Source organism: Tyto alba, unplaced genomic scaffold (genome assembly GCF_018691265.1).
Source record: "Tyto alba isolate M040663 unplaced genomic scaffold, T.alba_DEE_v4.0 Super-Scaffold_8, whole genome shotgun sequence".
Classification (NCBI taxonomy): domain Eukaryota; kingdom Metazoa; phylum Chordata; class Aves; order Strigiformes; family Tytonidae; genus Tyto; species Tyto alba.
In genome coordinates this window covers 23008690-23035351 of record NW_024881329.1, presented here as the reverse complement: position 1 = coordinate 23035351, position 26662 = coordinate 23008690, and the positions used below count along the sequence as shown (strand labels likewise).

Genomic DNA, 26662 nt, shown 5'->3' with positions numbered 1-26662 from the left:
TGGGTGTAGGGCCCAGGCAGGACACCCTGTGGGATGGGGACATGTTTTTGTGGTTTCCCCATCACCTGGGACCCATCGGTCCTGGATGAGAGAGGAGAGCAGAGCTGGTGGGCACCCAGGGATGATCCACACCCACTGTGGCCGGTGACAGCTGCGTCCCTATAGCGTGCATGGAAAATAAGGATGAGGAGTTTAAGGAAGTGCCAACACAGAAGAAGTCTCAGGAACGTAATGCTTTATTGTCTCATGGGCACCTCATGGTGCCAAAGCACAGCCTGGTGCATCAGGCAGAGGCAGCAGGGAACCCCAAGTGATGCCCCTTCCCTGGGGAGCGATGGTCCTGGAGGGCAGAGGAGAGGGTTTGCAGTTGGGCAGCCCCGGGGCTTGCAAAGCTCTGAGGAGGCAGGATGGAGCCGGTCCATGCGTGGCCTTTGCTGGGGGTGCCGGAGTGTGGGGGCCACCCCCTCACTTCATCTTCTGCGAGGGCAGCTGGTGGATCTGCTGCTGCTGCTGCTGATGCTGCTGGACCTGGACCTGGACCTGTGGCTTCCCGTGGCATCCGCCACCGCCGGAGCTGTGACAGCCACCACCGCTACCTCCGGAGCTGTGACAGCCACCGCCACCTCTGCCGGAGCTGTGACAGCCGCCACCACTGCCACCGGAGCTGTGACAGCCGCCACCACCACCGGAGCTGTGACAGCCACCGCCACCACCGGAGCTGTGACAGCCGCCGCCACCACCGGAGCTGTGACAGCCGCTGCTCTGGCGGGTGTAGCGCTCCTGGCTATGGCACTGGTCCCTGTCCTGGCGGGAGCACATCGTTGTGTCTTGGGGTGACCTGTGGGGAGAGAGGAGCTGTCAGGTCTTGCTGTGTGTCCCACCGCCCCGATTGCCCCAGCGCCCCAATCCTGGGGTCCCTCTGCCTGCCCCGTTTGCAATCCCACCCCCAGAGCTGCCGTGCAGGATCCCGGGAGACCCCCCCCGGTCTGAAGCGGTGCCCTGCATCCAGGGATGGAGGATTTAATCAGCACAGCACGGTCTAGCCATGGGACAGGTCCTCACCTCCCTCCGCTCATCCCCCCACCCCAGCAGCAGGGTTTGCATTAAACCCGTGCCCTTCATCCCTTGACGGGAAACGAGTCCCCAGAGAAAGAAAATCCATCCATGCTGCCAGACTTACTTGAGCTTGAGAGAAAAGCAAGAGGAGGGAATGAAGATCCCCAGGACAGGAGCAGTTTTATAGAGATCTCAGATCCCTTTCCCGGAAATGACACAGCTCTCTGTCATAGTGATCTATTAATTTAAAATCCAGTCCCCATCAAACCGCCCTCTGTTTACACCGCTCTCCTGACTCATTCGTGATGGGTATCATTCCTTTTTTATCAGTTTCCTGTGCCACATCTAATTGCCAGCCTCACCTGCCCTTAATAGGAAACCCCGTGGTGCCTGGGTTTCCAAAGGCTTGCCTCTTTAGGGTTTGTTTTGTTAAATTAAGTCCAGGCATAATTATAGCCCCATCTCATGAGGCTCTGCTTGCAGACTCTAATCGCTGCTATTGAGCCAGCACCAGATAAAACCAAAAATAATCCAGGTAAAAAGCAGTGGAAAATTGTTGTTCCTTAGATGCTTGGTTTGAAAGAGTCGCCATGGACATGGGGACAGCCAGTGGGGAGAGGACAGAGTCCTCCTGGGCTTCCTCTGGAGAAGGGCCTCAGGTCTTCAACAGGGGTTTTCTAGCTCCCCTCCTTGACCTAAAGGGTGTGGATTTGCCCCAAAAGGCACCTGAGCAGCTAGAAGATGATCTTGGGGACCTCTGAAAGCCTTGCAAGCTTGTTCACATACACCTGAGCAAGGTCACTGAGTTCTTCGTTGACAAAGGCTAGCTGTTCCCATCCTCTTAATGACAAAGACCAGGAAATGAAGACTGAGCAACTAAAAGATCCGTCTAGTGACACCTGATTCATTGGTCTGTCTTCTTGAGCAAAGCTGGAGGTTCAGAGATGACCTTTCTGCACAGCCCTGTCCTGGTTGAAAAGCTGCTCAGCGCTTCATCACCTCACAAAGTACATTGACCACTAAAGACCACAGTTCCTTAGTTACAGGAGAAAGGCAGGAGACACAGAAGTTATTGTTGGGAGCCATGCAAACACACACAAAGATTCACCTTGTTGCCAAAGAGCTTTGACAGCTCTCTCAAGGAGGAGAGGATAGCACCGGGGCTCTGGCTTCGAGCTGAAAGCCAATGTCTTTCCCAAGACACAGGTCAACTAGTGTTATTTCGTTATGCTCAGCACCGCTACTGGCACTGAAGATTAGCTCCTTCCTGAATCTCCTGGAAGTCGTTGGGTAGCTCCTCTCTGGCTTGAGGAAAACACCCACTGGCAGGGGGTTGAGCTGTCCCAGAGGTCCCTGTGTCCTGCATGTGGCCCGGGCTTGAGCAGAGGGGGGATGTAGTGACAATGGGATGAACCCTCCCCAGGTGCCACCACGAGTGGCTCACTCTGCTCTCACATTCGAAATTTTGGCTACTTGAACTGTCCCTCACGAGCCTCCCAGCTGGCGGCAGTGGCCGTCTCTCTTATCCGAGCGGTCAGCGACGGGGAGGATTGCAAATCTCTCCCGCAGCCTCGCAGACCCATGGCTCACCCAGCACTCAGTGCAGCCAGCGTTTACTGTGCTGACTGCCACTGATGTCATAAAATTTCATATAGAAACTGGTGGCTGCAGTTGTAATTAGCAGAGGAACTGGGTAGACACCCACTTAGAGCTGTGTGTGCTGCAGGCAAAATCCACGTGGCTGCTGGAGCAAGTGTGTGCATGCACAGAAGGGGCTGGTTCCTGCGCAGGCTGTGTCCATGGGGCTTCTTGCTATTGCTGTGTGCATCCCTCTTACAACCCCAAATAATAACCAGTGACTAAGGTCTCAAGGACAAATGCATTTCTGTGCATGTGAGTCTTGTGCAACCTTGTTTTTGTCTTTTTCAGAGAATATCAGTAGCAGTCGTGTCTTGCCCAGGTCAGGGGTGATGTTCTGCATGGGAGAATTCAATGCTGATTTGGTTTTCAGGTGATGATCTCATTCATTCAATGAGAAAGGACACATGAGTATTTTTAGTGTAACCAACCGTGCACCAAGTTTCCTAACGGCTGGTGCTTTCCTGCAGTCCCCAGCCTCTCAAATATATTAGTTCAACTTTCACCTAAAAGCAGAAACCACATCTAAACGGAAGCAGAAAAGCCTGTGTCCTTTTTTATTGTGGTTACAGGAAAAAAACAAAAAAAAATCTTTAAAGAGTCAAAAACCTAAGAGGCAAAGGAAATGAACCTTAAAACATATGACCAGTAATCACTTCTAGGGTTCTCTTGGGATGAGTGGGGTTGGCAGCAGTGTGTGGTTGCACCACTCAGCTCCCCTCCCTCAGCCTTTGCACAGGGCTGTAACACATCTGGGCCACGCTGCTCCCAGCTGCAAAACCCCTTCCCCACTTGCATCCCTGCCCTTCCAGCAGCATCTCTGCCAGGTCCTGGCTGTGCAGGGAGAGGGATTTTGGATTCTTTTTCTGACAGCTCTTCCCTTGGCTCTTTGCATCCCTCAGTCCACAATCAGGGAGGCACAAATCTGCTGAGTTCATCTGCTGTTGGCACATGCACGACAAGCTTCAGAAAATACCAGAACTAAAGAATTTGCTGAATTCAATTGCTCTGGCTTACACTGCAATATTCTCCCTAAAAGGCGACACTAAATGGTCTCCTTGTGCACATGTGCTGAAGGGCTGGGTGCTTTCTCAGGGGTGACTTCCCCTGGTTAAGATATATGACATGTATAGACCCTATATTCCTCTACACCCAGCTGCACCCCTATAGGGCACATACAAAATAAGGGTGAGATGTGTAAGGAAACACAAATGCAGGAAAGGTCTCAGGAATGTAATGCTTTATTGTCTCATGGGCACCTCATGGTGCCAAAGCACAGCCTGGTGCATCAGGCAGAGGCAGCAGGGAACCCCAAGTGATGTCCCTTCCCTGGGGAGCGATGGTCCTGGAGGGCAGAGGAGAGGGTTTGCAGTTGGGCAGCCCCGGGGCTTGCAAAGCTCTGAGGAGGCAGGACGGAGCTGGTCCACGCGTGGCCTTTGCTGGGGGTGCCGGAGTGTGGGGGCCACCCCCTCACTTCATCTTCTGCGAGGGCAGCTGGTGGATCTGCTGCTGCTGCTGCTGATGCTGCTGGACCTGGACCTGTGGCTTCCCGTGGCATCCGCCACCGCCGGAGCTGTGACAGCCACCACCGCTACCTCCGGAGCTGTGACAGCCACCGCCACCTCCGCCGGAGCTGTGACAGCCACCGCCACTGCCACCGGAGCTGTGACAGCCGCCACCACCACCGGAGCTGTGACAGCCACCGCCACCACCGGAGCTGTGACAGCCGCCGCCGCCGGAGCTGTGACAGCCGCTGCTCTGGCGGGTGTAGCGCTCCTGGCTATGGCACTGGTCCCTGTCCTGGCGGGAGCACATCGTTGTGTCTTGGGGTGACCTGTGGGGAGAGAGGAGCTGTCAGAGCTTCCCTTTCCTGCTTCTGCTCTTCCAGGGAAGAGAAATCTGGAGGTACATTCATCCAGTCTTAACCAGAGCCCACGATGGTCTTTAAACCTTGCACCACCTATGGGATTGTCCCAACAAAGCCACAGCCAGAGGTGCTGGGAGCATCCAGATCAACTAGGCAGGCTGACCACCACTGGCTTTCCAAAGCAGAACCGTCTTGTTCCCAGAGGGAGGAAGGTAGCACCCCAGAGCCTCCCTCCAAGTCCAAATTTCTCTGTTCTCTTTCAGCATCCCCTGTGCTCCCTCCTCACCCCACCTCCCCGCTCACAAGCACCCACAGAGCAAACCCCAAACCAGTACAAGGTGGGGGGCTCAGCCCTCTCCAAACCCATACGCCTCCCAAAGAGTTTCGAATTCTGTGGTGAGCCCCAAAACCCTGCAGCATCGCCGCTCTTACCTGAGATGCTCAAGAAGCAAAGAGGCAAGGAGGGAATGAGGTTTTCCGGGCCAGGAGAGCTTTTATATCCTCTCTGCACACCCCATCTAGAAATGAAGCACCTCCCTGTTTCAGAGGTCTGCCTATTCATTTAGTTCATTGATGGTTTTTTTTTTTTTTTTTTTTGGCCTCCCCACTCTTCAGGTTGCTTGCGTGACTCAACTCATCCACGCCGGATATCACCTTTTGTTATCGGTCGTCTTTCCTGCGCTGCAGAAATATTTAATTGCCAGCTCTACCTGTGTTCAGCTCCAATGGGGGAGTAGTGTGGGTGGCCTCGGTTTCCACAGCTTTGCCGGGTTGTTTTTGGTGTTGACGACAGCTGGGGAGTGCTTTGCCTTTAGGGGGGGAATTATGTCATATACTTAAATCACACCATGCTTTTAAAATGTCTTGAGGTGCTCTAGTCCTGCAAATGCCCATAAACCCAGAGATTTGACTGTAAGTACCAATAATGCCTCTAGCATGGTAGACATCTCTTTCTGAGCAGCAATTTGACTGGTCCCACTGTTGGTTCATTTCTCTTAAAACCAGCTGAAATATGGTAGAGTGGTGAAGAGAGAGAGAAAAGACACAAGTTCTCCAAAACTTTTTTGTTGGTCAAAAGTTTCCTGCTGTTGTGAGAAGGACCAAAAGCAGTTGGGATTCTTATTTTTGGAAGGGGGAAGACCTGCCCCAGGTAGTGATCCAGGATTATTGTGGTACATAATTATGTGGTTAACTTTCAGCCCATGAGTAATGCCGGAGCGGCACTGCTGGTGTTTTTTTTCCAGGTTCTGAGAGGCTTCGGTGCTGCCACGTGGAAGAGGAGGGCTCCCATGGGTGCTACCTTCGGTGACACATGCTAGCTTGGGGTGGCTGCCACACTTCGGGCAGCTGGCAGACCCCAGGGACTTTCTTCAAACTTGTAGGAACGTCCTTTTTAGAGCACTTTTCCCTGCTCCCCAATTAGGTTATAATTGGCCAACAAATCTAAGTGTTATTTGGATGGATGCACAGACCCACACGAGCCTTCAAGCCAGGCCAGGTACCACATTTACAGTGAGAATTAATCACAATCAATAATTTCAGATATTCCCTGTGCCTTTCCTGTACCTCTGCTGCGTGGACTAGGAAGCGCTTACGACCATAGATCTTGCTTTACACTTTTCTGCCACTACTTGTGGAAGACATTCCAGTACTTAAACAGGCAGCAAATAAAAGACTATAACCAGTATTATGAGCTGAAATAGGAAGCTGCTATGATTTTGTCAGTGCAAAAGTGCTTGGAAAACACTGGCTGAAAAATATTTTACTTGCCCACAAAGGTGCTCGAGTGTTTGGTATTTTTGGTCAACATCTCCTGGCTTTTATTTTTCTTTCTCCACGATTAAGTTTTTATGCTATTCCCAGATGCTGGGCACAGTGAGATGGAGGCTTAGCCCCATCCTGCCTTTGCTAAAGCTCTTTGAGAGACCCGGCACCCTTCGGGAAGTGGCTGGAAAACTAAATGAGCTGCCACATACCGAGGTGCCTCTTCAGCCTCTTAGGAGCTCCTGCTTTGAATGCAGGTGCCTGAATCTTTGTTAAGGCACTGCAAGTCCTGAGCGGTTCCCGCAACCCAAAAAACATCTGACACATTTGCTGTTACTAAAACACAGAAGATTTTTGGAAAGGCTGGCAGACAGGACAAGGTTAATGAATCAGGTACGCAACCTAAATGCTTCTTTTGTATTGCTTAATTGCTATTATGAACTAGAACAGTGTCAGGCCATACTGTACTCAGGTTTGATCACTCCCGTTTAATTGTGTTTTGTTCTGGCATCAGAAGGGATATGGTAAATGAAAAAAGACTCAAAGTAATTTTTGGCTCTCAACATTTTGCTGTGCTGAGTTCCTCATGTTTTAATTGTTCCGAGTTTGTTAAAGATCAGCAGCACCCAGCCAGCAGTCCTGGGCACCTCTAGATTTTGTGACATGCCTTGAAAATGGGTTTTATGTCGTGGAGGGGCTTAAGGCAAGTGCCAGACTTGCACGACCAGCCTTTTCAAATGATTCCTACACTGAGAGCAGGCAGCTTGTCCAAGGAGCTAGCTGCTGTCTGCACCCTTTTCAGCAATGCCAGATATTTCTGATCATTGTGACATACTCGAGAATAATCTTATCAGAGCAACATCCATTTCATGAATGGCAATATCAGACCAATAAATTACACAATTGATTTTAATTACAAGCCAAGAAGAAATTTATCAGTTCGTTGTGTAACGTTAGCATCTTGCAATGCCTCTGGCTCGATCTAGGGCGCTTGAAGTGCTGGGCAGAGGGTTTCTAGAAAGGCTTGCTGGGGGGGTTGTCACAAGCATGTGGAGGTACCTGCCCCAAGGATGGTGCCTTGGGGCCAGATGGCAAAAAAAAAGGGTTTTTTTCTCCATCATGGGTGCCTTTGCCTATAAGACTGTTTCTGCCCCATGGTTGTGCCCATAGCTGGACCTGAAGGTTTGTGCAATGCAGCCTGCGGGGTCTTGGTGGGGGATTTTGGGTCTCCAGCTCTGTGGGGAGGTGGTGTGGAGGAGAGCTGCCTGCACCGCAGAGGCCTGAGACGGCCTCCTAAAATGTCAGCATTTAAAAATCTTTATTCTCTCTTTTCCTTTGGAGACCATAGGGGAGAGCGTGGCAGTGCCTACCCCTATTGCCTGTGTCTGGGCAGGGCTATTAAACAAGCACAGGTGCCTTGTGTTGTGATACGAAATACAAGGTGAAAGAAAAATCATGAACGTAAAACTCTCATGAACTCTGAATTGTAATGGCTCGTATATAGTCACAGACCGATACAGAGAAAACCACGCCAGCATTAATGTGCACCGTTTATTTTAGCACCCACAGATAAGCTCATCAGAGGTACAGTACTTGCCAGGGGAGGGAGAGGAGGCATTTTCTTTGAAGATTGCAAGGAGACGTGCAAAGCTTGCTGAACTTGGCACAAGATCAAGGATATGCAGGTGTATAGCATGCAGATCATGTCCTGATCACTTCATATTTGAGGATACTTGATAAATTTTCTGCTGGCAATCCTGTGGCTTTCCATGGCAGGATCTCTCAGTGCTCCCGTGGCATCCAGATCCACTGTTGTACCCGTGGCATCCGGATCCACTGTTGTTCCCGTGGCATCCGGATCCACTGTTGTACCCGTGGCATCCGGATCCACTGTTGTACCCATGGCATCCGGATCCACTGTTGTTCCCATGGCATCCGGATCCACTGTTGTTCCCGTGGCATCCGTATCCCCTGCTCCCGTGGCATCCAGATCCACTGTTGTTCCCGTGGCATCCATATCCCCTGCTCCCGTGGCATCCAGATCCACTGTTGCTCCCATGGCACCCTTCACTGCTGTACCATGAGGGTCGTTCTTGCCGGTGACACTGGTCTTTGTCCTGGCGGGAGCACATCTTTGCAGACCTGCTAGAAAAACTATTATCTTTGAGTGGGTACGAAGACAAGAGACACTGTGGTGTCTGTCAGCTAGCAGTAACAGATATCTAGTTAGATGGGATTTTATATCGAGAATAAATTCTCATTATAAGCCAGGCTCTTGAAGAAGTGAGAAAAATTAGCAACACATGTCTGCCTGCAGCAGTCCCTGACCTGTACAGAGGACTCTGCTGTCTTCCTTTGAGCAAGTCTTTCTTTTCTATGTTTAGCAAATATGTAAGATAGAAGTTAAAGCACTTAGTGATTAGTGAGAAGTGGTGGCTAGATAGAGTCCAGAGGTAGACCTGAAGAGTCCTGTCCTCGGCCATCCGAACCCATTAAGTTTTACATTTTCCTTATTGCTTTCTGTTATTTCTATATAGACATGGATGGAGAAGACAACCTAAGCAGCAGGACTGAGCAACTGTGACCAGAGACCGTCACAGAGACGAGATGTGTAAGAGAAGTTGTCAAGACCTCAGGATCAGGACAAAGGCAGTGATCATTAAAAGTGCAAAAGTCTGATCAGGCTGGACTTACCCCGTTCAGCAGGAATTCGAGAGGAGAGCTGAAGCTGAGATGGTGAGGAGAAACGTGGTGCGAGATCTTTTATAGGGCACCCAGCGTTTTTCCTCCGGAAACAAGATGAGTTCCCACTGGAGGGACTTGATTGTTCACCACCAGAGCACTTTGCTAATTGGAGACATTTTACGCTGCTGTTTTGACTCATGGTATGAGCAGATCAATATCCAGCCTTTGGGTTGGCCATTCCTCTCATTAGTCCATAAAAATGTTAATTGCCCACCACACCTGGTGTGGTTGATGGGCAGGGATGGGGAGGTTTCTGGATGGTCTTGCTGCCTTTGACTAAAGCATTCACCAGCTTCTTGTGCCTAATGCAAAGCAGCCATGAGCCCAAGTTGGCAATGCAAAAAATGTTAGTGGATGGGAAGGTGGCACAGTGGGGTCGGCTGGTGGACTGGGGTGTAAAGGGATCCAGAAAATAAAAGGGGCTTGAAAGAGAACAAAAAGGGCTATGGTGGTGTGTAGAAAAAATGTGTGTTTGGGCAGCTTGGGAAGAAAATCTAGGTTGTGAGTGGGTGAAGGAGACAAAGGGAATTAAGGATGCAGGTGTGAGCACATGATGGGGTGGCAGAAAGTGAGCACAGAGCCCGGGGCTGCTCTGTGTGTGGGGGTGCCCTGAAAACAAGGAGTGTGAGCATCCTACGCCGAGCCCCAGGGGCCAGCGTTGGCCGTCCGCCTCCGCCGGGGCGGTGGTGCTTGGCCCTGGTGGGTTACAAAAGGAGTTGAGTCACCTCTGGGCTCCAGAGCTGTCACTGAGGTTTGGGGTTGGGGTTTAGAGGTGGGAGATGGTGATGTGAGGCTTTGAAGCAAACTCCTGCTGGGAGTGTCTGGTTGGAACAATGGGAAGGGGCAAACGCAGGTGGTGGGACATGGCCGGGGAGTGGCGTCAAAGAGAAACCAATTTCTAAATAGCACTAAAAGGAGTGTTGCAATATATCAGGTCAGTCCTTTCTTTGGTCAAAGACTTTTAACCCAAACAGAAAGAATTTAAAACCCCATAGGAGACAGAGAGCATCCAGGCAGAAGGCTTGGAAGGATAAAAGGCTTCCAACTGTCTCATTCCCATGATATTTGTTCCAAATATCTGTTATTGGTTACCTTTGTTACACCTTGATTGGAGAAAAAAGTGGCCCTCTCTCCATCATCATGTGGACATTGGGGAGGGCATCGGGATCCACATCTTCATTGATTTAGTGCTCTGCTTTGGGGAGAAAAGTGTCTTTCTGCCTACAGAGTGCATCAGGCCTGATCTCATCCAGGACTCTAGAGGCCACTGTAATATTAATAATAGCACAGATTGAATTAAAATAAAATACAGAGTCAAGGAGATTCATTTCTAACCAATGGAGCTGAATCACTTGAATGAATTGATACATGAGGAAATCAGAACGTGTCTGGGGATATTTCACAAACATCAGAAGAATGAAAATTCTTGTGAAACTATTATTCACGATTCACTAATTACACCCCAGATCACGTGGGTGGTGACAAACCTGTTTATCATTTATCTCGACGATAGAGACATCCACTCGAGCATGTCCTGGTGGGGAGGATGCTCACGTGTGTCGAAGACCTGGACCTATGCACAAGACAGGACCATATTGATGGTTTCTGAGCCCCACATATCTCCTGCAAAACTCCTAGTCTTTAGGAGAGTCTTCCCTGTGTCCCTTGGTCCTATTCTGAGTGGATGGCAGCTTTTTTCTTTGGATAATTCATTGGTTTTATGGAAGGAATTGCCTTTGCATTTGTCCTAATACACATCTCAGGAGGTGGTTTGTTCCGCCGTTTGGATCATGGTTTCTGGGTGGCTTATAAGTGGTCATGATTCTTCCATGTGTCAGTTATTGGTTTTCTATTGACAAAGAACACAAATGAAGGACAGAAAATCCCCAAGATCTTACAAAGATCTGGGAGACACCCCAGGTACAAGTTCAAAACTCCAAATCCCTGAGAGACGATTTAAATGCAATGATCTCTCTTTTGTTTTGGATGGGGATTGCTTGTGTGAAATCCCTCTAATTAGAAGTTAGAAAAATCTATGTCAAAATAGCTTAAGCAGAACAACTCCTGCCCTAGGGTGTGTGAAGCAGGAGCTGCCCTCCTGAGGTGTCCTCCAGCCCTCCCTTCCACAGCCCAGCAAGGGCCAGAAGGGCTTTGAAAGAGGATTTGGATGCCTTTGCCACCTCCCCATCCTTTGCTTCAATAGTTTTGCTGGTGTTTTCCTCTCCACAGAGGTCCCTGGGCCTTGCACAAGCGGTGTCGCCTGCACAGGAGTAGCTGAGCCGTCGCAGTCCCACCGGGGGGGGTGGACATTTGGTCTGCCCCAGGGCTGGGCCGCTCCGCCGAGCCGTGCTTGGCATGGGGACCGTGAGATCTGCGGTGCACGTTGGCACCCGCCGCTGCACATGGGTGAGGAAGAGGTTGGCGAGGAAGGCTTGCTGCAGTGTCAAGGCAGAGCATGTCAGGAGCCTCCACGTGTGCCCACCTGTAAAACATCCTTCCCAGGAAGGTGCAGCCTGCACCTCCTTTTAATTCTTATCCAAATTGTGCTGGAGGAGAAATCTCCACCGTTAATGTTGGGAAGCGGGTGATTCTGCGGTGTGTCACATCCTGCAGGCTGGGCCAGGAGGGACACCGGGAGATGGACACCGTGGAGGCTCTTGCCTGGGCTGGGTGAGGTGTGAGGAGCCACCGGGGACACGATGCTGTGAGTCACTGACTCCAGATCCCTGCTTTGCTGCAACAACCCCCTCAGGTGATTCCTCTTCTAACCCTTCCAGGCCATATCTCACAAGGAGTTCAGAGCCTTTTGCCTTGTTAGAAAGAGCGGGTCCAGCTAAGTGCCCGCCTGATGTCTACAAACCCCTTTCTAATTTCCGTCTGACATGTATTCCTGGCCATTTGATCCCCATTTCTCCTTGGATCAATATCTTCAGCTCTGAGATGACTCACCCCTCCCTGGTCTTTCCCAACGTCTCAGCCATCAGAACGGCACCGACCATCCCTGAGCATCAGCTGCTGAAGACACATAGGTCCTGCAGGAGTTGCCTCCCTTGGGGTGAAACAAGATTTGTCACGCTTGCGATCCCTGAAAGTCTAGTGGATCATGGACCAGAGAATTTCTCTTCCACCAGCTTCGACATCTCTTGCTCTGCACTAGCTGTGCCATTCCCATTCCTGAATTGTCTTCCCGAGTCTTTTCCCAGGGCTTTTTTTGGAGGCTTGTGATGCAACTGTACCTGTTGCCTCACCAGTGAATGAAATAATGTGCCAAGCAGACCCTCTCATTTTTACCTGTCTGATGAAATGTGTTTTTTTTTTTTTTTTTTTTTTTTTTACATTAGTGTATTAGTATTTAATTGTTGGGTTGCATAAAGAGTCCATGATGAAAACTGTTAGCTACTTCTCAACAAGGAAATTGTCTGGAGTGGGAATAAAAAGACACCAGGCTGAATCAACCAGGAACCACCATGGGAGGGTGAATGGGGATGCTGCAAACACCAGCTTTGGCCGCAAGAAGGAACAGAAGCAATTCAAAGGAACGAAGTGGAAAACACTGATGCAACGGGGTTATGAAGCATAATTTTTTATTGCCTCCATGTCTGCTGTGAAACTAGGAGGTGAATAGTGCTTAGTATTTCACAGAGACAGTGGGTTACACCTTTAAAGCACGTTACAAGCAAAATGACAGGAAGAGTGGGGATCCGTGAGCAGCGCAGGACATGCCGCCCATCAGGACAATGCTGCAAGAGGGAGATGTTTCCCCCATCCATCCTCACTCCTCATGTCTTCTACTTTATCTTCTGGGCTGGCACTTTGCAGACCTGCTTTTGCTGCTGGCTTGGGATGCACTTTGCCACGGGCACGCAGCCTTGCTGCACCGGCGCAGGACAGGTCTGCACCGGGCAGCACTGCTGGACGGATTGCGTTGGCTTGCTGTAACATGGCTTCCCACCCTGGTACCCTGCTCCGTGGCATCTCTCAGAGCAGACTGACCTGCCATAGCCCTGGCATCCCCCCGACGACCCGTAACTGTATGTGGGTCTCCTGACACAGCTCGAACCACCTCCATGGCACGAACCCGAGGATCCGTGGCATCTCTCAGAGCAGACTGACCTCCCGTAGCCCTGACATCCCCCCGATGACCCATAACTGTACGTGGGCCTCCTGACACAGCTTGAGCCCCCACCTCCTTGGCAAGAACCAGCTGCAGCATAGCCGTGGCATCTCTCGGAGCAGACTGGCTGCCGATAGCCATAATGACGGTAGTTGTGCCCTCTCATGCCTTCAACGCCTTCGCCGTCGCACCCCGAGCAGCAGGTGTTGTAGCCGTAGCGGAAGGGCGTGCGCCGGGTGTCCAGCCAGGACCCCGAGGGATCATACCAGGTTGAGTTCAAGTTGAAGTATGATTCTCTTCCAGAAGAGTATATCATGTTTAATTTGTAGGGAAGAACCTGAAAAACACACGGCCAGGTAGGTTTATGTTTCCATCTCCTCTGTTTAAATTTAATTTCCCATTAAGCTGCTTTAGTGAGCCATGCACATGTCAACCTTGCTTATCCTGAAAGCCTGGGTCTAAAGGAAATTCTTGCAGTTGCCCAATAATGGTCAGATAATGGCCAAACCCGCTTTCTGACCTTGCCCTTTTTTTTTTTTTTTTTTTTTTTTTCCCTCAAAGAACAGAAACAACCATAAGGCACTGCAACATACAGTGGCATCACTAAAAATCCCATACCCAAGTTCCCTGATAGCTTCTTTCTTAGCTCAGACAATAGTTCTCTAGTCTTTGTGTGCAGAACATGGTCTGGAGGGCAGTGCAAGCGTGCCTGGTCTGTGACCTCCTGAATCCCGACACCCACCCAAAAATGAACCCGGCTGCTCTGGGATGTGTCTTACCCAATTCACAAGGGAAGGCAGGCGTTGACCAGGGGAGCAGATTATGAGAGGTGAAGGGACGGAGGCCTTTTATATGGTTCCAAGTCTTCCCCTTGTAAATGAAACACGCTGCAGGAACGAGGACTAAATTATTTATTGACAAAACATCTCCTTCATTTGGATGCTGTTCCCAGCACTTGGCATGTTCTGCTTGACTCATTATTCCTGATAAGCATCTCTTAATTATAATGTAGTTACCGAGTGGTGCACATAAAGGACTCGCATCGTTTAAGCTACACATTGGCTATGTGAGGCAGGTAATAACGTACTTATTCACCGTCTCCAGAGGACCGAGACACTGAGTGGAGGCTGACGGGTGACCTGTGAGTCAGGAGGTGTGATGTGCACAGTGCTAATGTCCCGGCCTTCCCCTTCTGCTACCCATGAGGAGCGTTTCCAGGTGCCTGAAGCACAAACAGGTGATGGGGAAGAGCCAGCTCAGAGTCACCGAAAGCAAATCATGTCTCGGTGATGAAGAGGCTGGCTCAGTGGATGGTGGAACGCAGTGGATGGTGCTACCTCCCATGGCAGCCTTGTAGTTATTGTAGTTAAGCTGGTGGAGGCATGGACTGGATGGGTAAACTAAATGGTAGGTGCAAAACTGGCTGATACTGGTGCTGGTGCTGTTTAACATTTTCGTTAATGCCTTGGATAATGGGGTGGGCTTGGAAAATCTACAGGTGGCACCTAATTGTGGTGAGTGGCTGATGTTGCTGGAGGATGGGACATGGGCAGGCTGGAGAAATGGTTCTGTACTGGTGTTGCGGTTTGGGCCTGGTTGGCAGCCAACCATCACTCAGCAGCTCTCCCTCCCTTCTCCTCCGGCAATGAGAAGAGACAGAGAGCCAGGCTTGGGGTTCGAGATAGGACTGGGATGGGGAAAAATTCCCCTTTATGGTCACGAGCAAAAGGAAGACTCGTTAGGGGAAGAAAAAAAAGAACATACATTTATTACAGACACTAACAACACATAACAGAGTAGGACAGTGAGAAGCATTGCCACATCTTGAGAACACCTTCCCCCCACCCCTCCCTTCTTCCCGGGCTCAGCTCTGCTCCCGATATCTCTGCCTCCTCCCCCAGTGGCGCAGGGGCAGGGAATGGGGGGTGCAGTCAGCGCTGCCACTTCCTTCATCTTCGGTGAGGGGAGTCTCCGGAACTTGTTCCTCCTGCTCCATCGTGGTCCCCCTCTCACAGGAGACAGTCCTCCACAAACTTTCTCCAACATGAGTTCCTCCCACGGGCCACAGCGTTCCCCACACTGCTCCATCATGGGTCACTAACTTCCTCCGACTGGATTCCCTCCCACGGCTGCAGCCCTTCCCGAGCTGCTCCGGCGTGGGACTCCCCCGCATGCTGCAATCCTCCCAGCACTGAATTACAGCAGCGGGGCTGCCTTTTCCCATGAGACCCTGGCCTTCTTCGGGTACAGAACCTTGATCAACCAAGCAGAAGCCACAGGCCATAAATCAATGTCTGCTCCACCGTAGATCTCCATGGGTGGCAGGGGGGGCATCCCTGCCGTCTCCCCACAGGATACAGAGGGGTCTCTGCTCCGGCACACCTCCCCCCTCCTTTCTTCCTCCGTTCCTCCACTGACCTTGGTGTTCATGCAGCTGCAGCAACTCCTCCTCACAAGTCCGACTGCACATCACCACGTCCCTTCTTAAATATGTTCTTGCAGAGGTGCAGCTGATTGGACCAGTTTTCCAAACAGAGGTGGAGCTGACTTGGAGCTGGGGGAGCTTCGAGAAGCTTCTCACAGGGGGCCGCCCCGATAGCCCCCTCCCCTGCCACCAAAAAACTCCACCACTCACTCAACCCAGGAAAACTGGGGAGGGACTAACCGGGATGGGACGGCTGGGGCGGCTGGAGAAAAGCAGCTCAGAAGAAAAGATGGACCAAAGCTGACATGGAAGTGCCAGTGTGAGGACTAAGGTGGCCTTTGGTCTGTGGGAGCTGAGTCAGCCTTTTGGGCATCGTGCTGGCGCCTGGGAACTGGCTTCAGTGAGAAGAAGCTGGGAGGAAAATAGCTAGTAAAATAAGGGATTTCTGAAGTTAAAGGTCATATGTAAGTTGTTTTCTGTCTGGTTAAAATTAGACATAAGAAAAAATAAACTGTTGCAGTTTTCTGCATTAAGAAAACAAGAATGAATTTCTTTTTTTCTTTCTGATTTTCCTTGGTGGTTGCTAGAGGCTGTGAGGACACACTGGAGCTATGCTCAGACAATACAAAGAAACAACAATATGTATTTTAATGCACCTAGTGGAAGGCTTTTCTGACAAAGTGCCAGAGAAACAGTACGTTACCAGCGTGCCTGCAAGAGCCAGGCAATGGGGAGCTGCAGGGGAAGAGCCTGGCCTGCATGCATTCCTGGCACGCACGGACACACCTCACGTGCTGGGGCACTTGCTTATTATCACGATTAACGTTTATATGGTGGACGGCCTCCTGGTGCAGTGTTACTATCTGGCTAATGACAGTAATGGCACACATTGTGGAGCAAACTCTTTATACCTAGATGACTTACTGATGGGCCACAGTGAAGTCCCTCCACTGGTCCTGCGGTGGGTAGTACAGGGTGGAGAGGATTTTACAGTGTGCAGATGAAGTTCAGCCTGATGAAACTGCTGTAGCCAGAGCCGAAATCCTTATGTGTGAACTCAAATTTTAAGTTTAAATTTACAAGTTTCCTTGTGAGAATTGTAATGACTTTTAACATCTTCTCATTGTATCGCCGGTAAAATTTATGGGGTCAAAAAAAGGAACCAAGTGTCAACTAAATTTTTTCAATTTTATTCTTAAATACACAGGGAGAAAATAAAATTACAGGAGTCCTTGGTGTTCCTGTGGTCACCGTGTGTACTTTTTTCCCAGTACAGTCCTGTCTCTGTTTTCAAACAACCTTGAAATCACAGTCTGCTGAACCCATGGGAGAAGGTGAATCCATGGCAGGCTCTTTCCTCATCCTTGTTCAGGCACTTTCTCTTCGGTTTCTCCACTCCCAGGCTGCTCACCTTCTCAGAAGAGGGGAGAAACGGTTGCTCTACCTTGAGGAAGAGCAAAGTGGGGTTTGGAGGATTAAAGCCTACTCCCTGGCAGGGCAGGACCTTGGGAATTTAAAGTGTCAGTGCTGGGGTCAAGCAGGGGTTTGCAGTCACCGAATCCACTGTGCAAAAACCAGCAGCAAGCCATCAGCCACGGTGGCTTTGCATCGTGCCGAAAGCGGAGGCGGGAGCATCGGCGAGGGGCGAAGCATCCCCCATGCTGAGCGGCGCGTGAGCACGTCCCGGCGAGGGGTCCCAGTGCCTCGCTGGCCCCCTGCTCATTTCTTCTGCAGGCAGGGTGGCAAGAGAGGGACCTGTTTTTGCTGGTGCTGGCCGGGATGCAGCGGCAGGGGCACGGCGGCCGGGCAGCAGTGCCGGACGGGTGGGTGGCAGCACGGGACGCGGCGGCAGTGATGCTGCAGCGGTCGGGGATGCAGTATCACGGGGGGACAGACATCTTCCACGGGACACTGGTCCACTCGTCGCCGGGGCTTGCCGCAGCCATCGGGCTCCTGGCAGCGCAGGGGTGGGCGGTACTGCTGCAGTGGCCGGCGATGGATTTTCACGGGTGGGGGGCAGATGGGCTGCACGTGGCTCACCTCCACCCGCCGCCGGGGCTTGCCGGGATTGCAGCTTTGCTGTGGTGGGCAGCAGCTCCGGGGTGGGCACGGCCCCGTGGGCTGGCAGCCTTGCGGCTCGCTCTGGCAGGAGCCCTCAATGTCGCGGCTGAGGCTGCCGGGGTCGTGGCAAGGGGGCAAGTCCGTGGTGCCCACGGGGCTTTCGTGGCAGCACCCCGTGGAACTGTGCCACGTTGAGCCCTTCTCACCACAGACCGAGCCGTCGTGGCATAAGTCCTGGTCGCTGTTGCCTTTATGGTAGTGCATCCGGGGGCAGAGATGGCCAAACCCTCAGGGATAAACAGTCTGGGAAAAACAAACAAAAAACCCCGCTGGCTTAATTTTTTTTCTGCTGTTTCTATGAAAAACAAATGAGGAATTGAGACAGCTGAGAGAATCCAACTCACCGTGGACCAGTGGTGGACGTACTGAGCAGGGAGTCTGAGTCCTGAGGACAGCGCTGGGGCCAAAAGCTTTTATATGTGGCCAAGCTCTCTTGGAAATGAGGCATGCCATGGGAATTAATAGCTGAGCAGTGAGTGCCACTTCTGTATGTATATTTTTTCTGGCACTTGCTATTGGATTCATCAGCTGCAATTAGCATCTCCCTTGATATAATGTCATCCTAGCTCTTTGCATATGCAGTGGCCATTATCTAATTAGTTCTCCCATCGGTCATGTTTGAATATGCTGTTACCTAATGTTAGTCAGACGGGATCCTGGGATAAGGATACCTGGAATACCGTGATGCTGAGTGATGTGCCCAAAAGGAGTCTCTCCTGACAGTGGGAAAACCACAAAAAGGCCCAGGAGTCCTGGAGTCCAGTCCCATGTCCAGGCTCCCAATGGCTTGTGCCTTGAAACAGGGTGTTGGAGCAGAGGTATGCAAATGGCAGTGGTTTTTCATGGGGCTGAAAGAAGACAGAGAAAAATCTATTATTGAAAACAAGCAATCTTCCTGCCCAAATAATGAGCAAATTTTTTAAAAAAGGAAAAATTGAAAAAAGAGTGAAAATCTGGTTTTAATAGGAAGTGATTGATTTTTCAGCTATATTTCAGTTTAACACTATCCTGACCAACCCTAAACCAGGAATTGTGTTTGTGGTGTGCTTCACGGAGTTGGGGATTTTCCCAAAACTGTTCTCTGGTTGTTTTACCCACAGCAGGAAACCCAGCCTGATGCTCAGCAGAGATGAGATGATTTTACCGCCTCTTCATGCCCCGCTCCAGGCTTCGAGCCACAGTGCCATGATCTGAGTCTGGAAGTGCCCCATCATGGAACAGGGGCTACACTCAGTTGTCAGTTCTACCTGAATATAATTAGATGTGGGAAAACCTCTTTTTAATATACTAGCCGTGTGAAAATGTGGTTTTAATTCATAAAGCCAGGCTCAGAGTGGACTTCTGTTTATTATGTATAAAAAATTCTGAGTTCTGCATTAGCAAGATTCAGAAAAAACATAATTTGAAATTTATATTTTAATGCTTCTGTTCTTTAAAAACAGACATCAGATTTTAATTAACAACATTGTGATACAATGACCTTTCTGATGGAGTATCCTAGCACTGAAGTTGCAGAAGGCATCTAAAAAAGTGCAGAGAGTACATTTAGTTCTTTAACAACTGCAATTTCTACCAAACCAATCCATCTTCTGAAACTGCAAATGTTATCAAACAATAGGGATATTTTTTTTTTTTCAGTCATAAGCTTCCATCTGAAAAATCCTTGGCTTTTGATTTGCCAGGGGAAAGCTGAAACTTTCTGTGAGAAAACACTGTAAGTTTTCCAGCTGGCTTTGCAGATGGGGCTGCAGGTTGGACCATGTTTGTCAGAAAAGGTCTGTGATATCTGGACATTCTGCTCATCACCTTCTAGAGCACAGAGAAACCTGACAGTCCAAGAAACGGTGAGGGAATCAAGGGTGATGGACGGCAGATTTTGGTGGCCTGTGAGTAGTACGGATGAGTGGAAGATGTGAGCTCTGAATACAGGATCCCTGTGGACGCCAGCACACCGGGGTGCAGGGGTGGACTATGCCAGGCTGTGGATGGGATGTATATTCCTCTATTTAAATGAATTAATGCCCTTCCAAGTGAGGAACACCTCGGTCAGGTGAGCGGATACACCACCAAAAGCCCTTTTATGCGCTGCGAATCCGGAATGAGAACACGACAGAGGAGCACTGACCTCATGAACTAACAATTTCACGCTTTGGCAAGCACCATATCCTCCTTTCTGACATTTCTGCTTTGACTCATTTTTCGTGTAGCTGCTCCACTTGACATTTCTGTGGATGCTCGAGGCATTTTTTTAAGTCCCAGCAAAGTATCTCTCACAGCAACCCCGGGGCTGTCCGTGCAAAAGGTATTTCCATGCTCTCACTCCACGGTAGAGCCTCTGTAAGAGGTGCTCAGAGGTTTTTCCAGTGCCATATGGGTTTGAATCAGTGGGAAAAGCATGTGCAGAATTCAGGGGTGTGACTCCAGGGCGCGTGCTTGGACCTGATGATGTTGCTGCTGCTGAGATAATTTATTCTTTAGCTACAGGAAAAATGTAATTGCCTTGCAGGAAGCCACGGGACTTGCATGTAAGGATGGAAAAGACCTTGGAATCTGTTAAAGACAAACAAGGATTTTAGATTTACAACTCATTACAGCAGTCCCAAGATTCTGCTGCTTCCGAATTTTTTCTTGTTAGAAGACATGTTTTGGAGTTACTTCCCTTCCTGAGGATTTTACAAATCACTAAGTGCAAATATTTCATTTCCGAATCTCATCACTTAAAACTTGCCACATTTGAATAGAATTCCAGATGAAATTAGGTAGTATTTCTGAGTCCTTCAGGCTAGACTTATATTTCTACATCTTTCAATGCCTCCCTCCCTGCACCATGCAGACCATGTTGCTGGTGTCTTCAGTCATAATGAGAAGACATCAAACCTTTTAAGAAGCCTGCTTTGAAGATCAGCAACTTCACCGGAGAGATTTCCATTAACAAAAAAGACCTTTAGCTCTGGCTTTAGGATCATACAGATGCTTTGATTTCAGACTGCGTATCTTCAAGGTCATAAGTAGGGGAAAACAACCATGAAATTGCATGCCCAAGAGGATGCTCCTGTAGGTTAGATGATGTACTGACACTAGCAAGCACTATTTTTCCCCAGATAAGACACTGACACAAGAATTCTAGGACATTTGCTGGGGTGATGTCACCAGTAGCGTGACAAATAGTTGAAAAATTCATTATATTCAGAAACTGAGCAAATGCTAAAAAAGTCCCAGAACAGAGCTATCGTTTAAGACAAAGATAAATGAATAAACATACCAGAAGTTTGCAGTGTCATAACTTATACATTTTATTGTCTTTCATGACTAATTGGAGATTAAAACAAGAAAAGAGGGTATGATACATCAACAGCATTAAGCATCCCACACACCAAGAGGAAAATTAACAGCAGGAGTAGTGCTTACAAAGGACAATCACACTGATCAGTAGGTTGCAACTTCAAAGCACATTACAAGCATTTGGTGATTAAAAGCAAACAAAGGAGAGGAGAGAAGATCTACAGTCTCTAAAAAAATGAGGAAGAGCTTTCAGGGAGGTATCCATATCCATATCCATATCCATATCCATATCCAGCAGAGAAGGAGTCAGGAGGGAAGCAGCAAGCAGCGCGGCCCTGCCTGCCCTTTGCCGCGTGGATTTAGTTGCCACAGCAGCCGCCGTTACCGCCGCAGCAGCCTCCGTTGTTCATGGTGTAGCAGCAGGTCTGCATGGGCATGCAGCAGGTAGTGGGGTAGCAGCACTGCATGGGCGAGCAGCACATTGGTGTCTTGCAGCACGTCTTCGGGCTGCTGGTGCAGCACACAGTGTAGCTATTTCCACCGCAGCATCCACATCCGTTGGACATGTTGTTGGTAGTAGTGTAGGCAAAGCTGGAAGGAACAGAGAGAGTCTGTCTGTGACTGGGAGCAGGATATTTGAAAATAAAGAATTAATTCAAAGCTCTTTTTAATGCTAAATTTGGAGATTCAAGGAGCCGGAAATGAGTGCTGTCTTGTTTGTAGTAAATCTTTCTTGTAACTCTTCTCTCTACCTTTTTCCTAGAGTATAGATGCCCACCTACTCGTACCAAGGCATCCCACCTACTCGTACCGGGGCATCCCACATATTCGTACCAGGGCATCCCTAACTTCTCAGCAAGAGTCACACAGCACAGCGCACATAGTCCTCGGTCTGGGACCTCCTGAAATGTTCTCTGTCCCCTTGCTCTGCATGACCCTGCTGATACTCCTGTAGCCTCTCCATCCTTGACCGTTTCTAGCTCATCCTCCTAATTTCTAGTACCCAGTTCATAAATGCCCAACTTCAGCCAAAGTCCCCATCTACATACCCAGTTATATTTGGATACTGTTATAAGATAGCCATAGCATTTTTATTTAGTGAAAAGGAAGAAAGATTTAGATGTTCTTACTTACCCTGTTGAAGGCTGAGGAGAAGTGAAGGGAAGAGAAGACGAGCGAATGAAGTGAGCTGGGCCAGGAGACCTTTTATAGTCCTAGACACCTTCCTCCTGGAAGTGAGACAGCCATTGGCCATTTGAACTTCCCTGTTTACTAACACAAACCCATATTTTTTAGCTATACGTGTCTTCTGGTATTTACACTTTGCCTTATTATTTGTGATAACTACCTTTGTTTTGCCTCATAATTGTTTAGCCTGCAGATAATCAAAGGGCTTCTATGAATACTGATGAATTTGTCCCTCTGCAACTTTGCAATGGAGCCAAAAAATGCGTCCTCGTATCTGTTTGACAATGCAGTGACGGCCAAAGATGCTAAGTGACTTACTCAGCAGCGGCTGGTGCTGAATCAGTGTGAGAGCCGAAACTGAACCCCTGGATTGTGTCTTTCGGGCACGTGATAGGCTGTTTCATTGGGCTGGTGTTTGAAACAAATATTTGGAAAAAATTCATTAAAATAGGTATGTTTGTTCCTGGTTACAGGACGTGCATGTGAGGAGGGAGCAAGAAGACCATGTGTTTGGGATGTGTTGGGAGTGATGATGGCTCCTGGGTCTCAGTCACCTGCACGTGAGTGCATGCAAGATCGTCTTGCCCTCATGCATGCTAAGAGCATCTTTGCAGTGTCAAAGCACTCTTTGTGTTTTGGCTTGTCCAAACTTTTGCAAATCCTCTATTCTGGGGGGTTTAGTTTTGCACGTGAGCACCACTAACACAGGAGTGCTTCAGTTCTCACTCTGCTTTGCTGGGACTGCTTCCCTAGAAACAGTTGCAAAAACTCTGAATTGAATATTCACTTCAGAATAGTTTGCATTTTAATTAAAAAATTAAGGAGCAGAGCTGCCTGTGTAAGTGGCAACATAAGGAGCTGTGGACTGGTCATGATGCTTTGCAAGTCAACATGTCTCTCCTGCAACCTCCCCTTGCATCCAGCTGAAATCTCCTTGTGTGCTGGTGCTGAGCAGGACTAGCCCTGCCCAGCTCCTCAGCAGGGACAGAGGAGGGTTCAGAGTTGAATGTTGTGCAGGACTCTTTGTGGGTGTTGGAAGCGGTCAATAAAAGAGCCCAGCCTGGACCAAGAGGGTGAGAGGAAGATGAAGGTGGAAGAGTGATAAGCACAGAAAACATCCTAACTGGGGACATGGAGCTAAATGGGAGTCAGGGACTCAGAAGTGATGCAGTAAGAGATGTTGCTGAGGTGAAACCATTCTCTGGGAGGGAGAGAGGAAGGGAGGAAGGTCAAGGTAAGGCAGAGCCTTGGGCAACTGAGCCAGGGTGGATGAATTCTTGTTGAATGCCAGCCACTGTCTCCAATGCACTTTGCTGTGGGGCTGAATGCTGACAGGAACACAGGGTATTTGGGAGGAATTTTTTCCACGGCCTAAAATTGCAGCTCTCATTTGAAGACCTTGCCACATTATTCTGAAAGGAGTGCTGCCTAATGAGAGGATGGTGGAGCCTGCTTGGCAAGTTCCCAGCCTGCTGCCTGACATCCTCTGGGATCCCTGGGGTGCTCCGAAGCTGGGTCCTCCTAGATGAGCTGCTGCTAGCCCTGAGGATGTAGGCAGGGGTCTTGCTTGTCTTTCTTCACAGTGCAAGGGGGAGCAGATTGTGATTTTAGTGCTGCTTCACCCCTGCAGTAAATGCAGCCAGCTCCTTTCCAGGCTTTCCTGGAATGAGAGTAATTCCCTGAGCTAAGTGCTGGAGCAGCAACACATGTAATTGCAACTTCTCCAGACAAGGCAGAAGAACATGCATGGCATTTCCTTTCCAGCAGGTCCCCTCTGAGGAGGCATACACTTGTCTGCTCATGAGAAATGATTAATTTACAATAAATTAATGAGGCAGGAGCAAAGGGTCACACTTCACTTGTGACTCCAGAGGGAAAGTTCTCATTGGCAAATCCTGCAACTACAAGAAGTAGTGGTGATCTAGGCGAGCATTTCCTACCCATGATAGTCGTGTCTGGCCGTTGATGTAACCTAGGTACTTGAATGGTCTTTGTTGAGTGGGCTATGGAACTTAATGTAAAGAAGAGACTGAAGTGGTGTGGAAACAGAGTCAGTAAAGGGCATTAGACACAGATTGAGGACTGAGGCGCAGGTCTTGCATGCTGTGTTTTGGTACAACTCTTACTGACCCAGTCACTCCTTGAAGATGGTGGTGGTTTCTCACCATTTGTTCTAACATTTCAACTCAATTTCTGGTAGCCCAGACATTTTAGCAGAGGCAAGACCTCCCTATCATAAAAGTTAAGCTGTTTATAGGGACTGTCTGTAGGTTCTGAAGGAGACCTCCAGCTGGTTGAAATACACGGAGCTTTCCTTGTTGGAATGTGCCTGCGCCAAACTCTTTCAGAAGAAATTCGCATTCTTTACAAGTTTATGTATTACTTTCTTCCTATTTCTTTGTAGTTTTGTAGTGAGGAAAATATTTCTCACAGAGGTGCCAGACACACAGCTTGTGTTTGAATAGACCTATTCAGAAGCTCTGAAATGCACCAGGGATGCTCTGATTGTCTTTGTGTAGACAACCCCCCCCTAGTTAGCACCTTTTAGACAGGAGCATCCCAATACTGGAAAAAAAATCACAGAAAAGACAATAGGTACCGTGATGCACTCTGGATTCACCAGCTAGCAAACAGATAACCACTAGGAGTTTTGCAAGGTCATGAACTACAGGTTTTATTGTTTTTCAGACAGACTGAAGCAAAACAGTGATTGAAAGAATTAAACATCCCACACACCAAGAGGAAAATTAACAGCAGGAGTAGTGCTTACAAAGGACAATCACACTGATCAGTAGGTAGCAACTTCAAAGCACATTACAAGCATTTGGTGATTAAAAGCAAACAAAGGAGAGGAGAGAAGATCTACAGTCTCTAAAAAAATGAGGAAGAGCTTTCAGGGAGGTATCCATATCCATATCCATATCCATATCCATATCCATATCCAGCAGAGAAGGAGTCAGGAGGGAAGCAGCAAGCAGCACGGCCCTGCCTGCCCTTTGCCGCGTGGATTTAGTTGCCACAGCAGCCGCCGTTACCGCCGCAGCAGCCTCCGTTGTTCATGGTGTAGCAGCAGGTCTGCATGGGCATGCAGCAGGTAGTGGGGTAGCAGCACTGCATGGGCGGGCAGCACATTGGTGTCTTGCAGCACGACTTCTTGGCACTGGTGCAGCACACAGTGTAGCTATTTCCACCGCAGCATCCACATCCGTTGGACATGTTGTTGGTAGTAGTGTAGGCAAAGCTGGAAGGAACAGAGAGAGTGTCTTTTTCTCTGCCAGAATCTCCCAGTTGTTTAGGCAGATAAAAGCATCCTTATCCCAAAGTCCTTCCCAAACTGGCTGGGGAAGTCCCTACTGTCCAGAATCCCATGACAGCCTGTCCCTGAAATCTCCATATTTTTACATTGGACACTAGTGCATTTGGCATATTGTCCAGCACGATCCCATCAGAAAGAAGCCACCCAACTGGATCTCAAAACCTATATCTCAAAATTGACCCCAAATCAGACAGTACAGGAAATCCTGGATGGCTTCCTCCAAAAGCACACAGAAGTACGGTAGAGAGCAAATGAAAAAGGCAAGTAGTGAGCTCTGACTTACCCTGTTGACCAGTGAGGACAAGAGAAGAGAAGTCAAGATGAGCGAATGAAGACCACTGTGATGGCGAGCCTTTTATATGCTTCAGAGCCATCCCCCTGGAAATGAGCCATTCTTTGGCAATTCTGACTTCACCGTGTATCACCCAGTATATGCCTCTCACGTGTCTTCTAGTATTTAATTTTTAACTCTTTCTGTTCACTTACCACCTCAATTCTGCACCATAATTAGTTGTACATATAAACAACAGGTGCAAATTTTCTAATGAATTTGCATTAATGGGAACTGAAGGTAGCTCTAAGGTATTCCTATCCACTTCCCAAAGAATGACCTTGAGACACAGAGACACCTAATAATGTGCCTGGGGCAGGCAGGTGCTGAAGCAGTGGGAGAACCATGCCTGGAACTTGGCAATGTCATTGCTCATGTGTCCCCCCCTACACTTGGCTGGGATTTTGGGGGATCAGTGGAAAATTTTTGTCAATATGAATTCTTTTTTTTCCTGCCTGAGAGGTGACTGCATGGTCGAAGTTAAGGATGCAGAGTTTCTCCTTTCTCAATCTTGTTCTTGGCTCTCCCTCTATGGTGCTTGGTCCTTACACTCCCTGCTTTTTATTTCTGCTTAGCTATTAATATTTTTTTTCATTTTCATCCATGGAAGGGATGGGTTAAGTCTGAATTAAACAGCTTTTATAGCAGTAGTGCACACGTTAGCTTTTTTCCTAGTTCATTTTTAGTGTTATTTCCATGCACTCCATTTTCTAGGATTATTTCTAAGGTTTGTGAGACCAAGACAGCTTGTATTTAATGGTATTCATGATGATCACATTTGAGTGTTTCACAGTAACAATTTGATTTTGTGTCAC

The 26662-nt window shown here is 49.0% G+C and overlaps 5 protein-coding genes and 1 long non-coding RNA gene across 8 annotated transcripts; all 6 read right to left on the bottom strand.

Annotated features, from left to right (window-relative positions):
- Window positions 1-218: 218 nt before the first annotated feature.
- LOC116960569 (loricrin-like) lies at window positions 219-1278 on the bottom strand. The gene is made up of 2 exons (XM_032988303.2): window positions 1181-1278; window positions 219-838 (listed from the first exon to the last, which is right to left on the bottom strand). Exon 2 carries the CDS (start codon window positions 817-819, stop codon window positions 466-468), a length of 354 nt encoding a protein of 117 aa, XP_032844194.2. The 5' UTR covers window positions 820-838; window positions 1181-1278; the 3' UTR covers window positions 219-465.
- A 2641-nt stretch (window positions 1279-3919) lies between these two features.
- On the bottom strand, window positions 3920-5065 carry LOC116960568 (loricrin-like). The gene is made up of 2 exons (XM_032988302.2): window positions 4994-5065; window positions 3920-4528 (listed from the first exon to the last, which is right to left on the bottom strand). Exon 2 carries the CDS (start codon window positions 4507-4509, stop codon window positions 4165-4167), a length of 345 nt encoding a protein of 114 aa, XP_032844193.2. The 5' UTR covers window positions 4510-4528; window positions 4994-5065; the 3' UTR covers window positions 3920-4164.
- A 2797-nt stretch (window positions 5066-7862) lies between these two features.
- Window positions 7863-9107, bottom strand: LOC116960567 (keratin-associated protein 6-2-like). 3 transcript variants are annotated; one of them, XM_032988300.2, is made up of 2 exons: window positions 9020-9107; window positions 7863-8470 (listed from the first exon to the last, which is right to left on the bottom strand). In XM_032988300.2, the coding sequence occupies exon 2, from the start codon at window positions 8455-8457 to the stop codon at window positions 8038-8040; it is 420 nt and encodes a 139-aa protein (XP_032844191.2). In that variant the 5' UTR covers window positions 8458-8470; window positions 9020-9107; the 3' UTR covers window positions 7863-8037. The 3 variants fall into 3 exon arrangements, with proteins under 3 accessions (XP_032844191.2, XP_032844190.2, XP_032844192.2); XM_032988299.2 differs by having other exon boundaries at window positions 7863-8467; window positions 9020-9082; XM_032988301.2 differs by having other exon boundaries at window positions 7863-8479; window positions 9020-9063.
- A 3530-nt stretch (window positions 9108-12637) lies between these two features.
- LOC104357066 (loricrin-like) lies at window positions 12638-13996 on the bottom strand. Its single transcript, XM_032988314.2, has 2 exons — window positions 13964-13996; window positions 12638-13521 (listed from the first exon to the last, which is right to left on the bottom strand). Exon 2 carries the CDS (start codon window positions 13498-13500, stop codon window positions 12859-12861), a length of 642 nt encoding a protein of 213 aa, XP_032844205.1. The 5' UTR covers window positions 13501-13521; window positions 13964-13996; the 3' UTR covers window positions 12638-12858.
- A 2787-nt stretch (window positions 13997-16783) lies between these two features.
- Window positions 16784-18524, bottom strand: LOC116960573 (DBF4-type zinc finger-containing protein 2 homolog). Its single transcript, XM_032988306.2, has 2 exons — window positions 18075-18524; window positions 16784-17973 (listed from the first exon to the last, which is right to left on the bottom strand). Exon 2 carries the CDS (start codon window positions 17932-17934, stop codon window positions 17329-17331), a length of 606 nt encoding a protein of 201 aa, XP_032844197.2. The 5' UTR covers window positions 17935-17973; window positions 18075-18524; the 3' UTR covers window positions 16784-17328.
- Window positions 18525-24848: 6324 nt separating this feature from the next.
- On the bottom strand, window positions 24849-25897 carry LOC116960557. The gene is made up of 2 exons (XR_004406451.2): window positions 25800-25897; window positions 24849-25441 (listed from the first exon to the last, which is right to left on the bottom strand). It is a non-coding gene; the product is annotated as an uncharacterized LOC116960557 (long non-coding RNA).
- Between the last annotated feature and the right edge of the window lie 765 nt (window positions 25898-26662).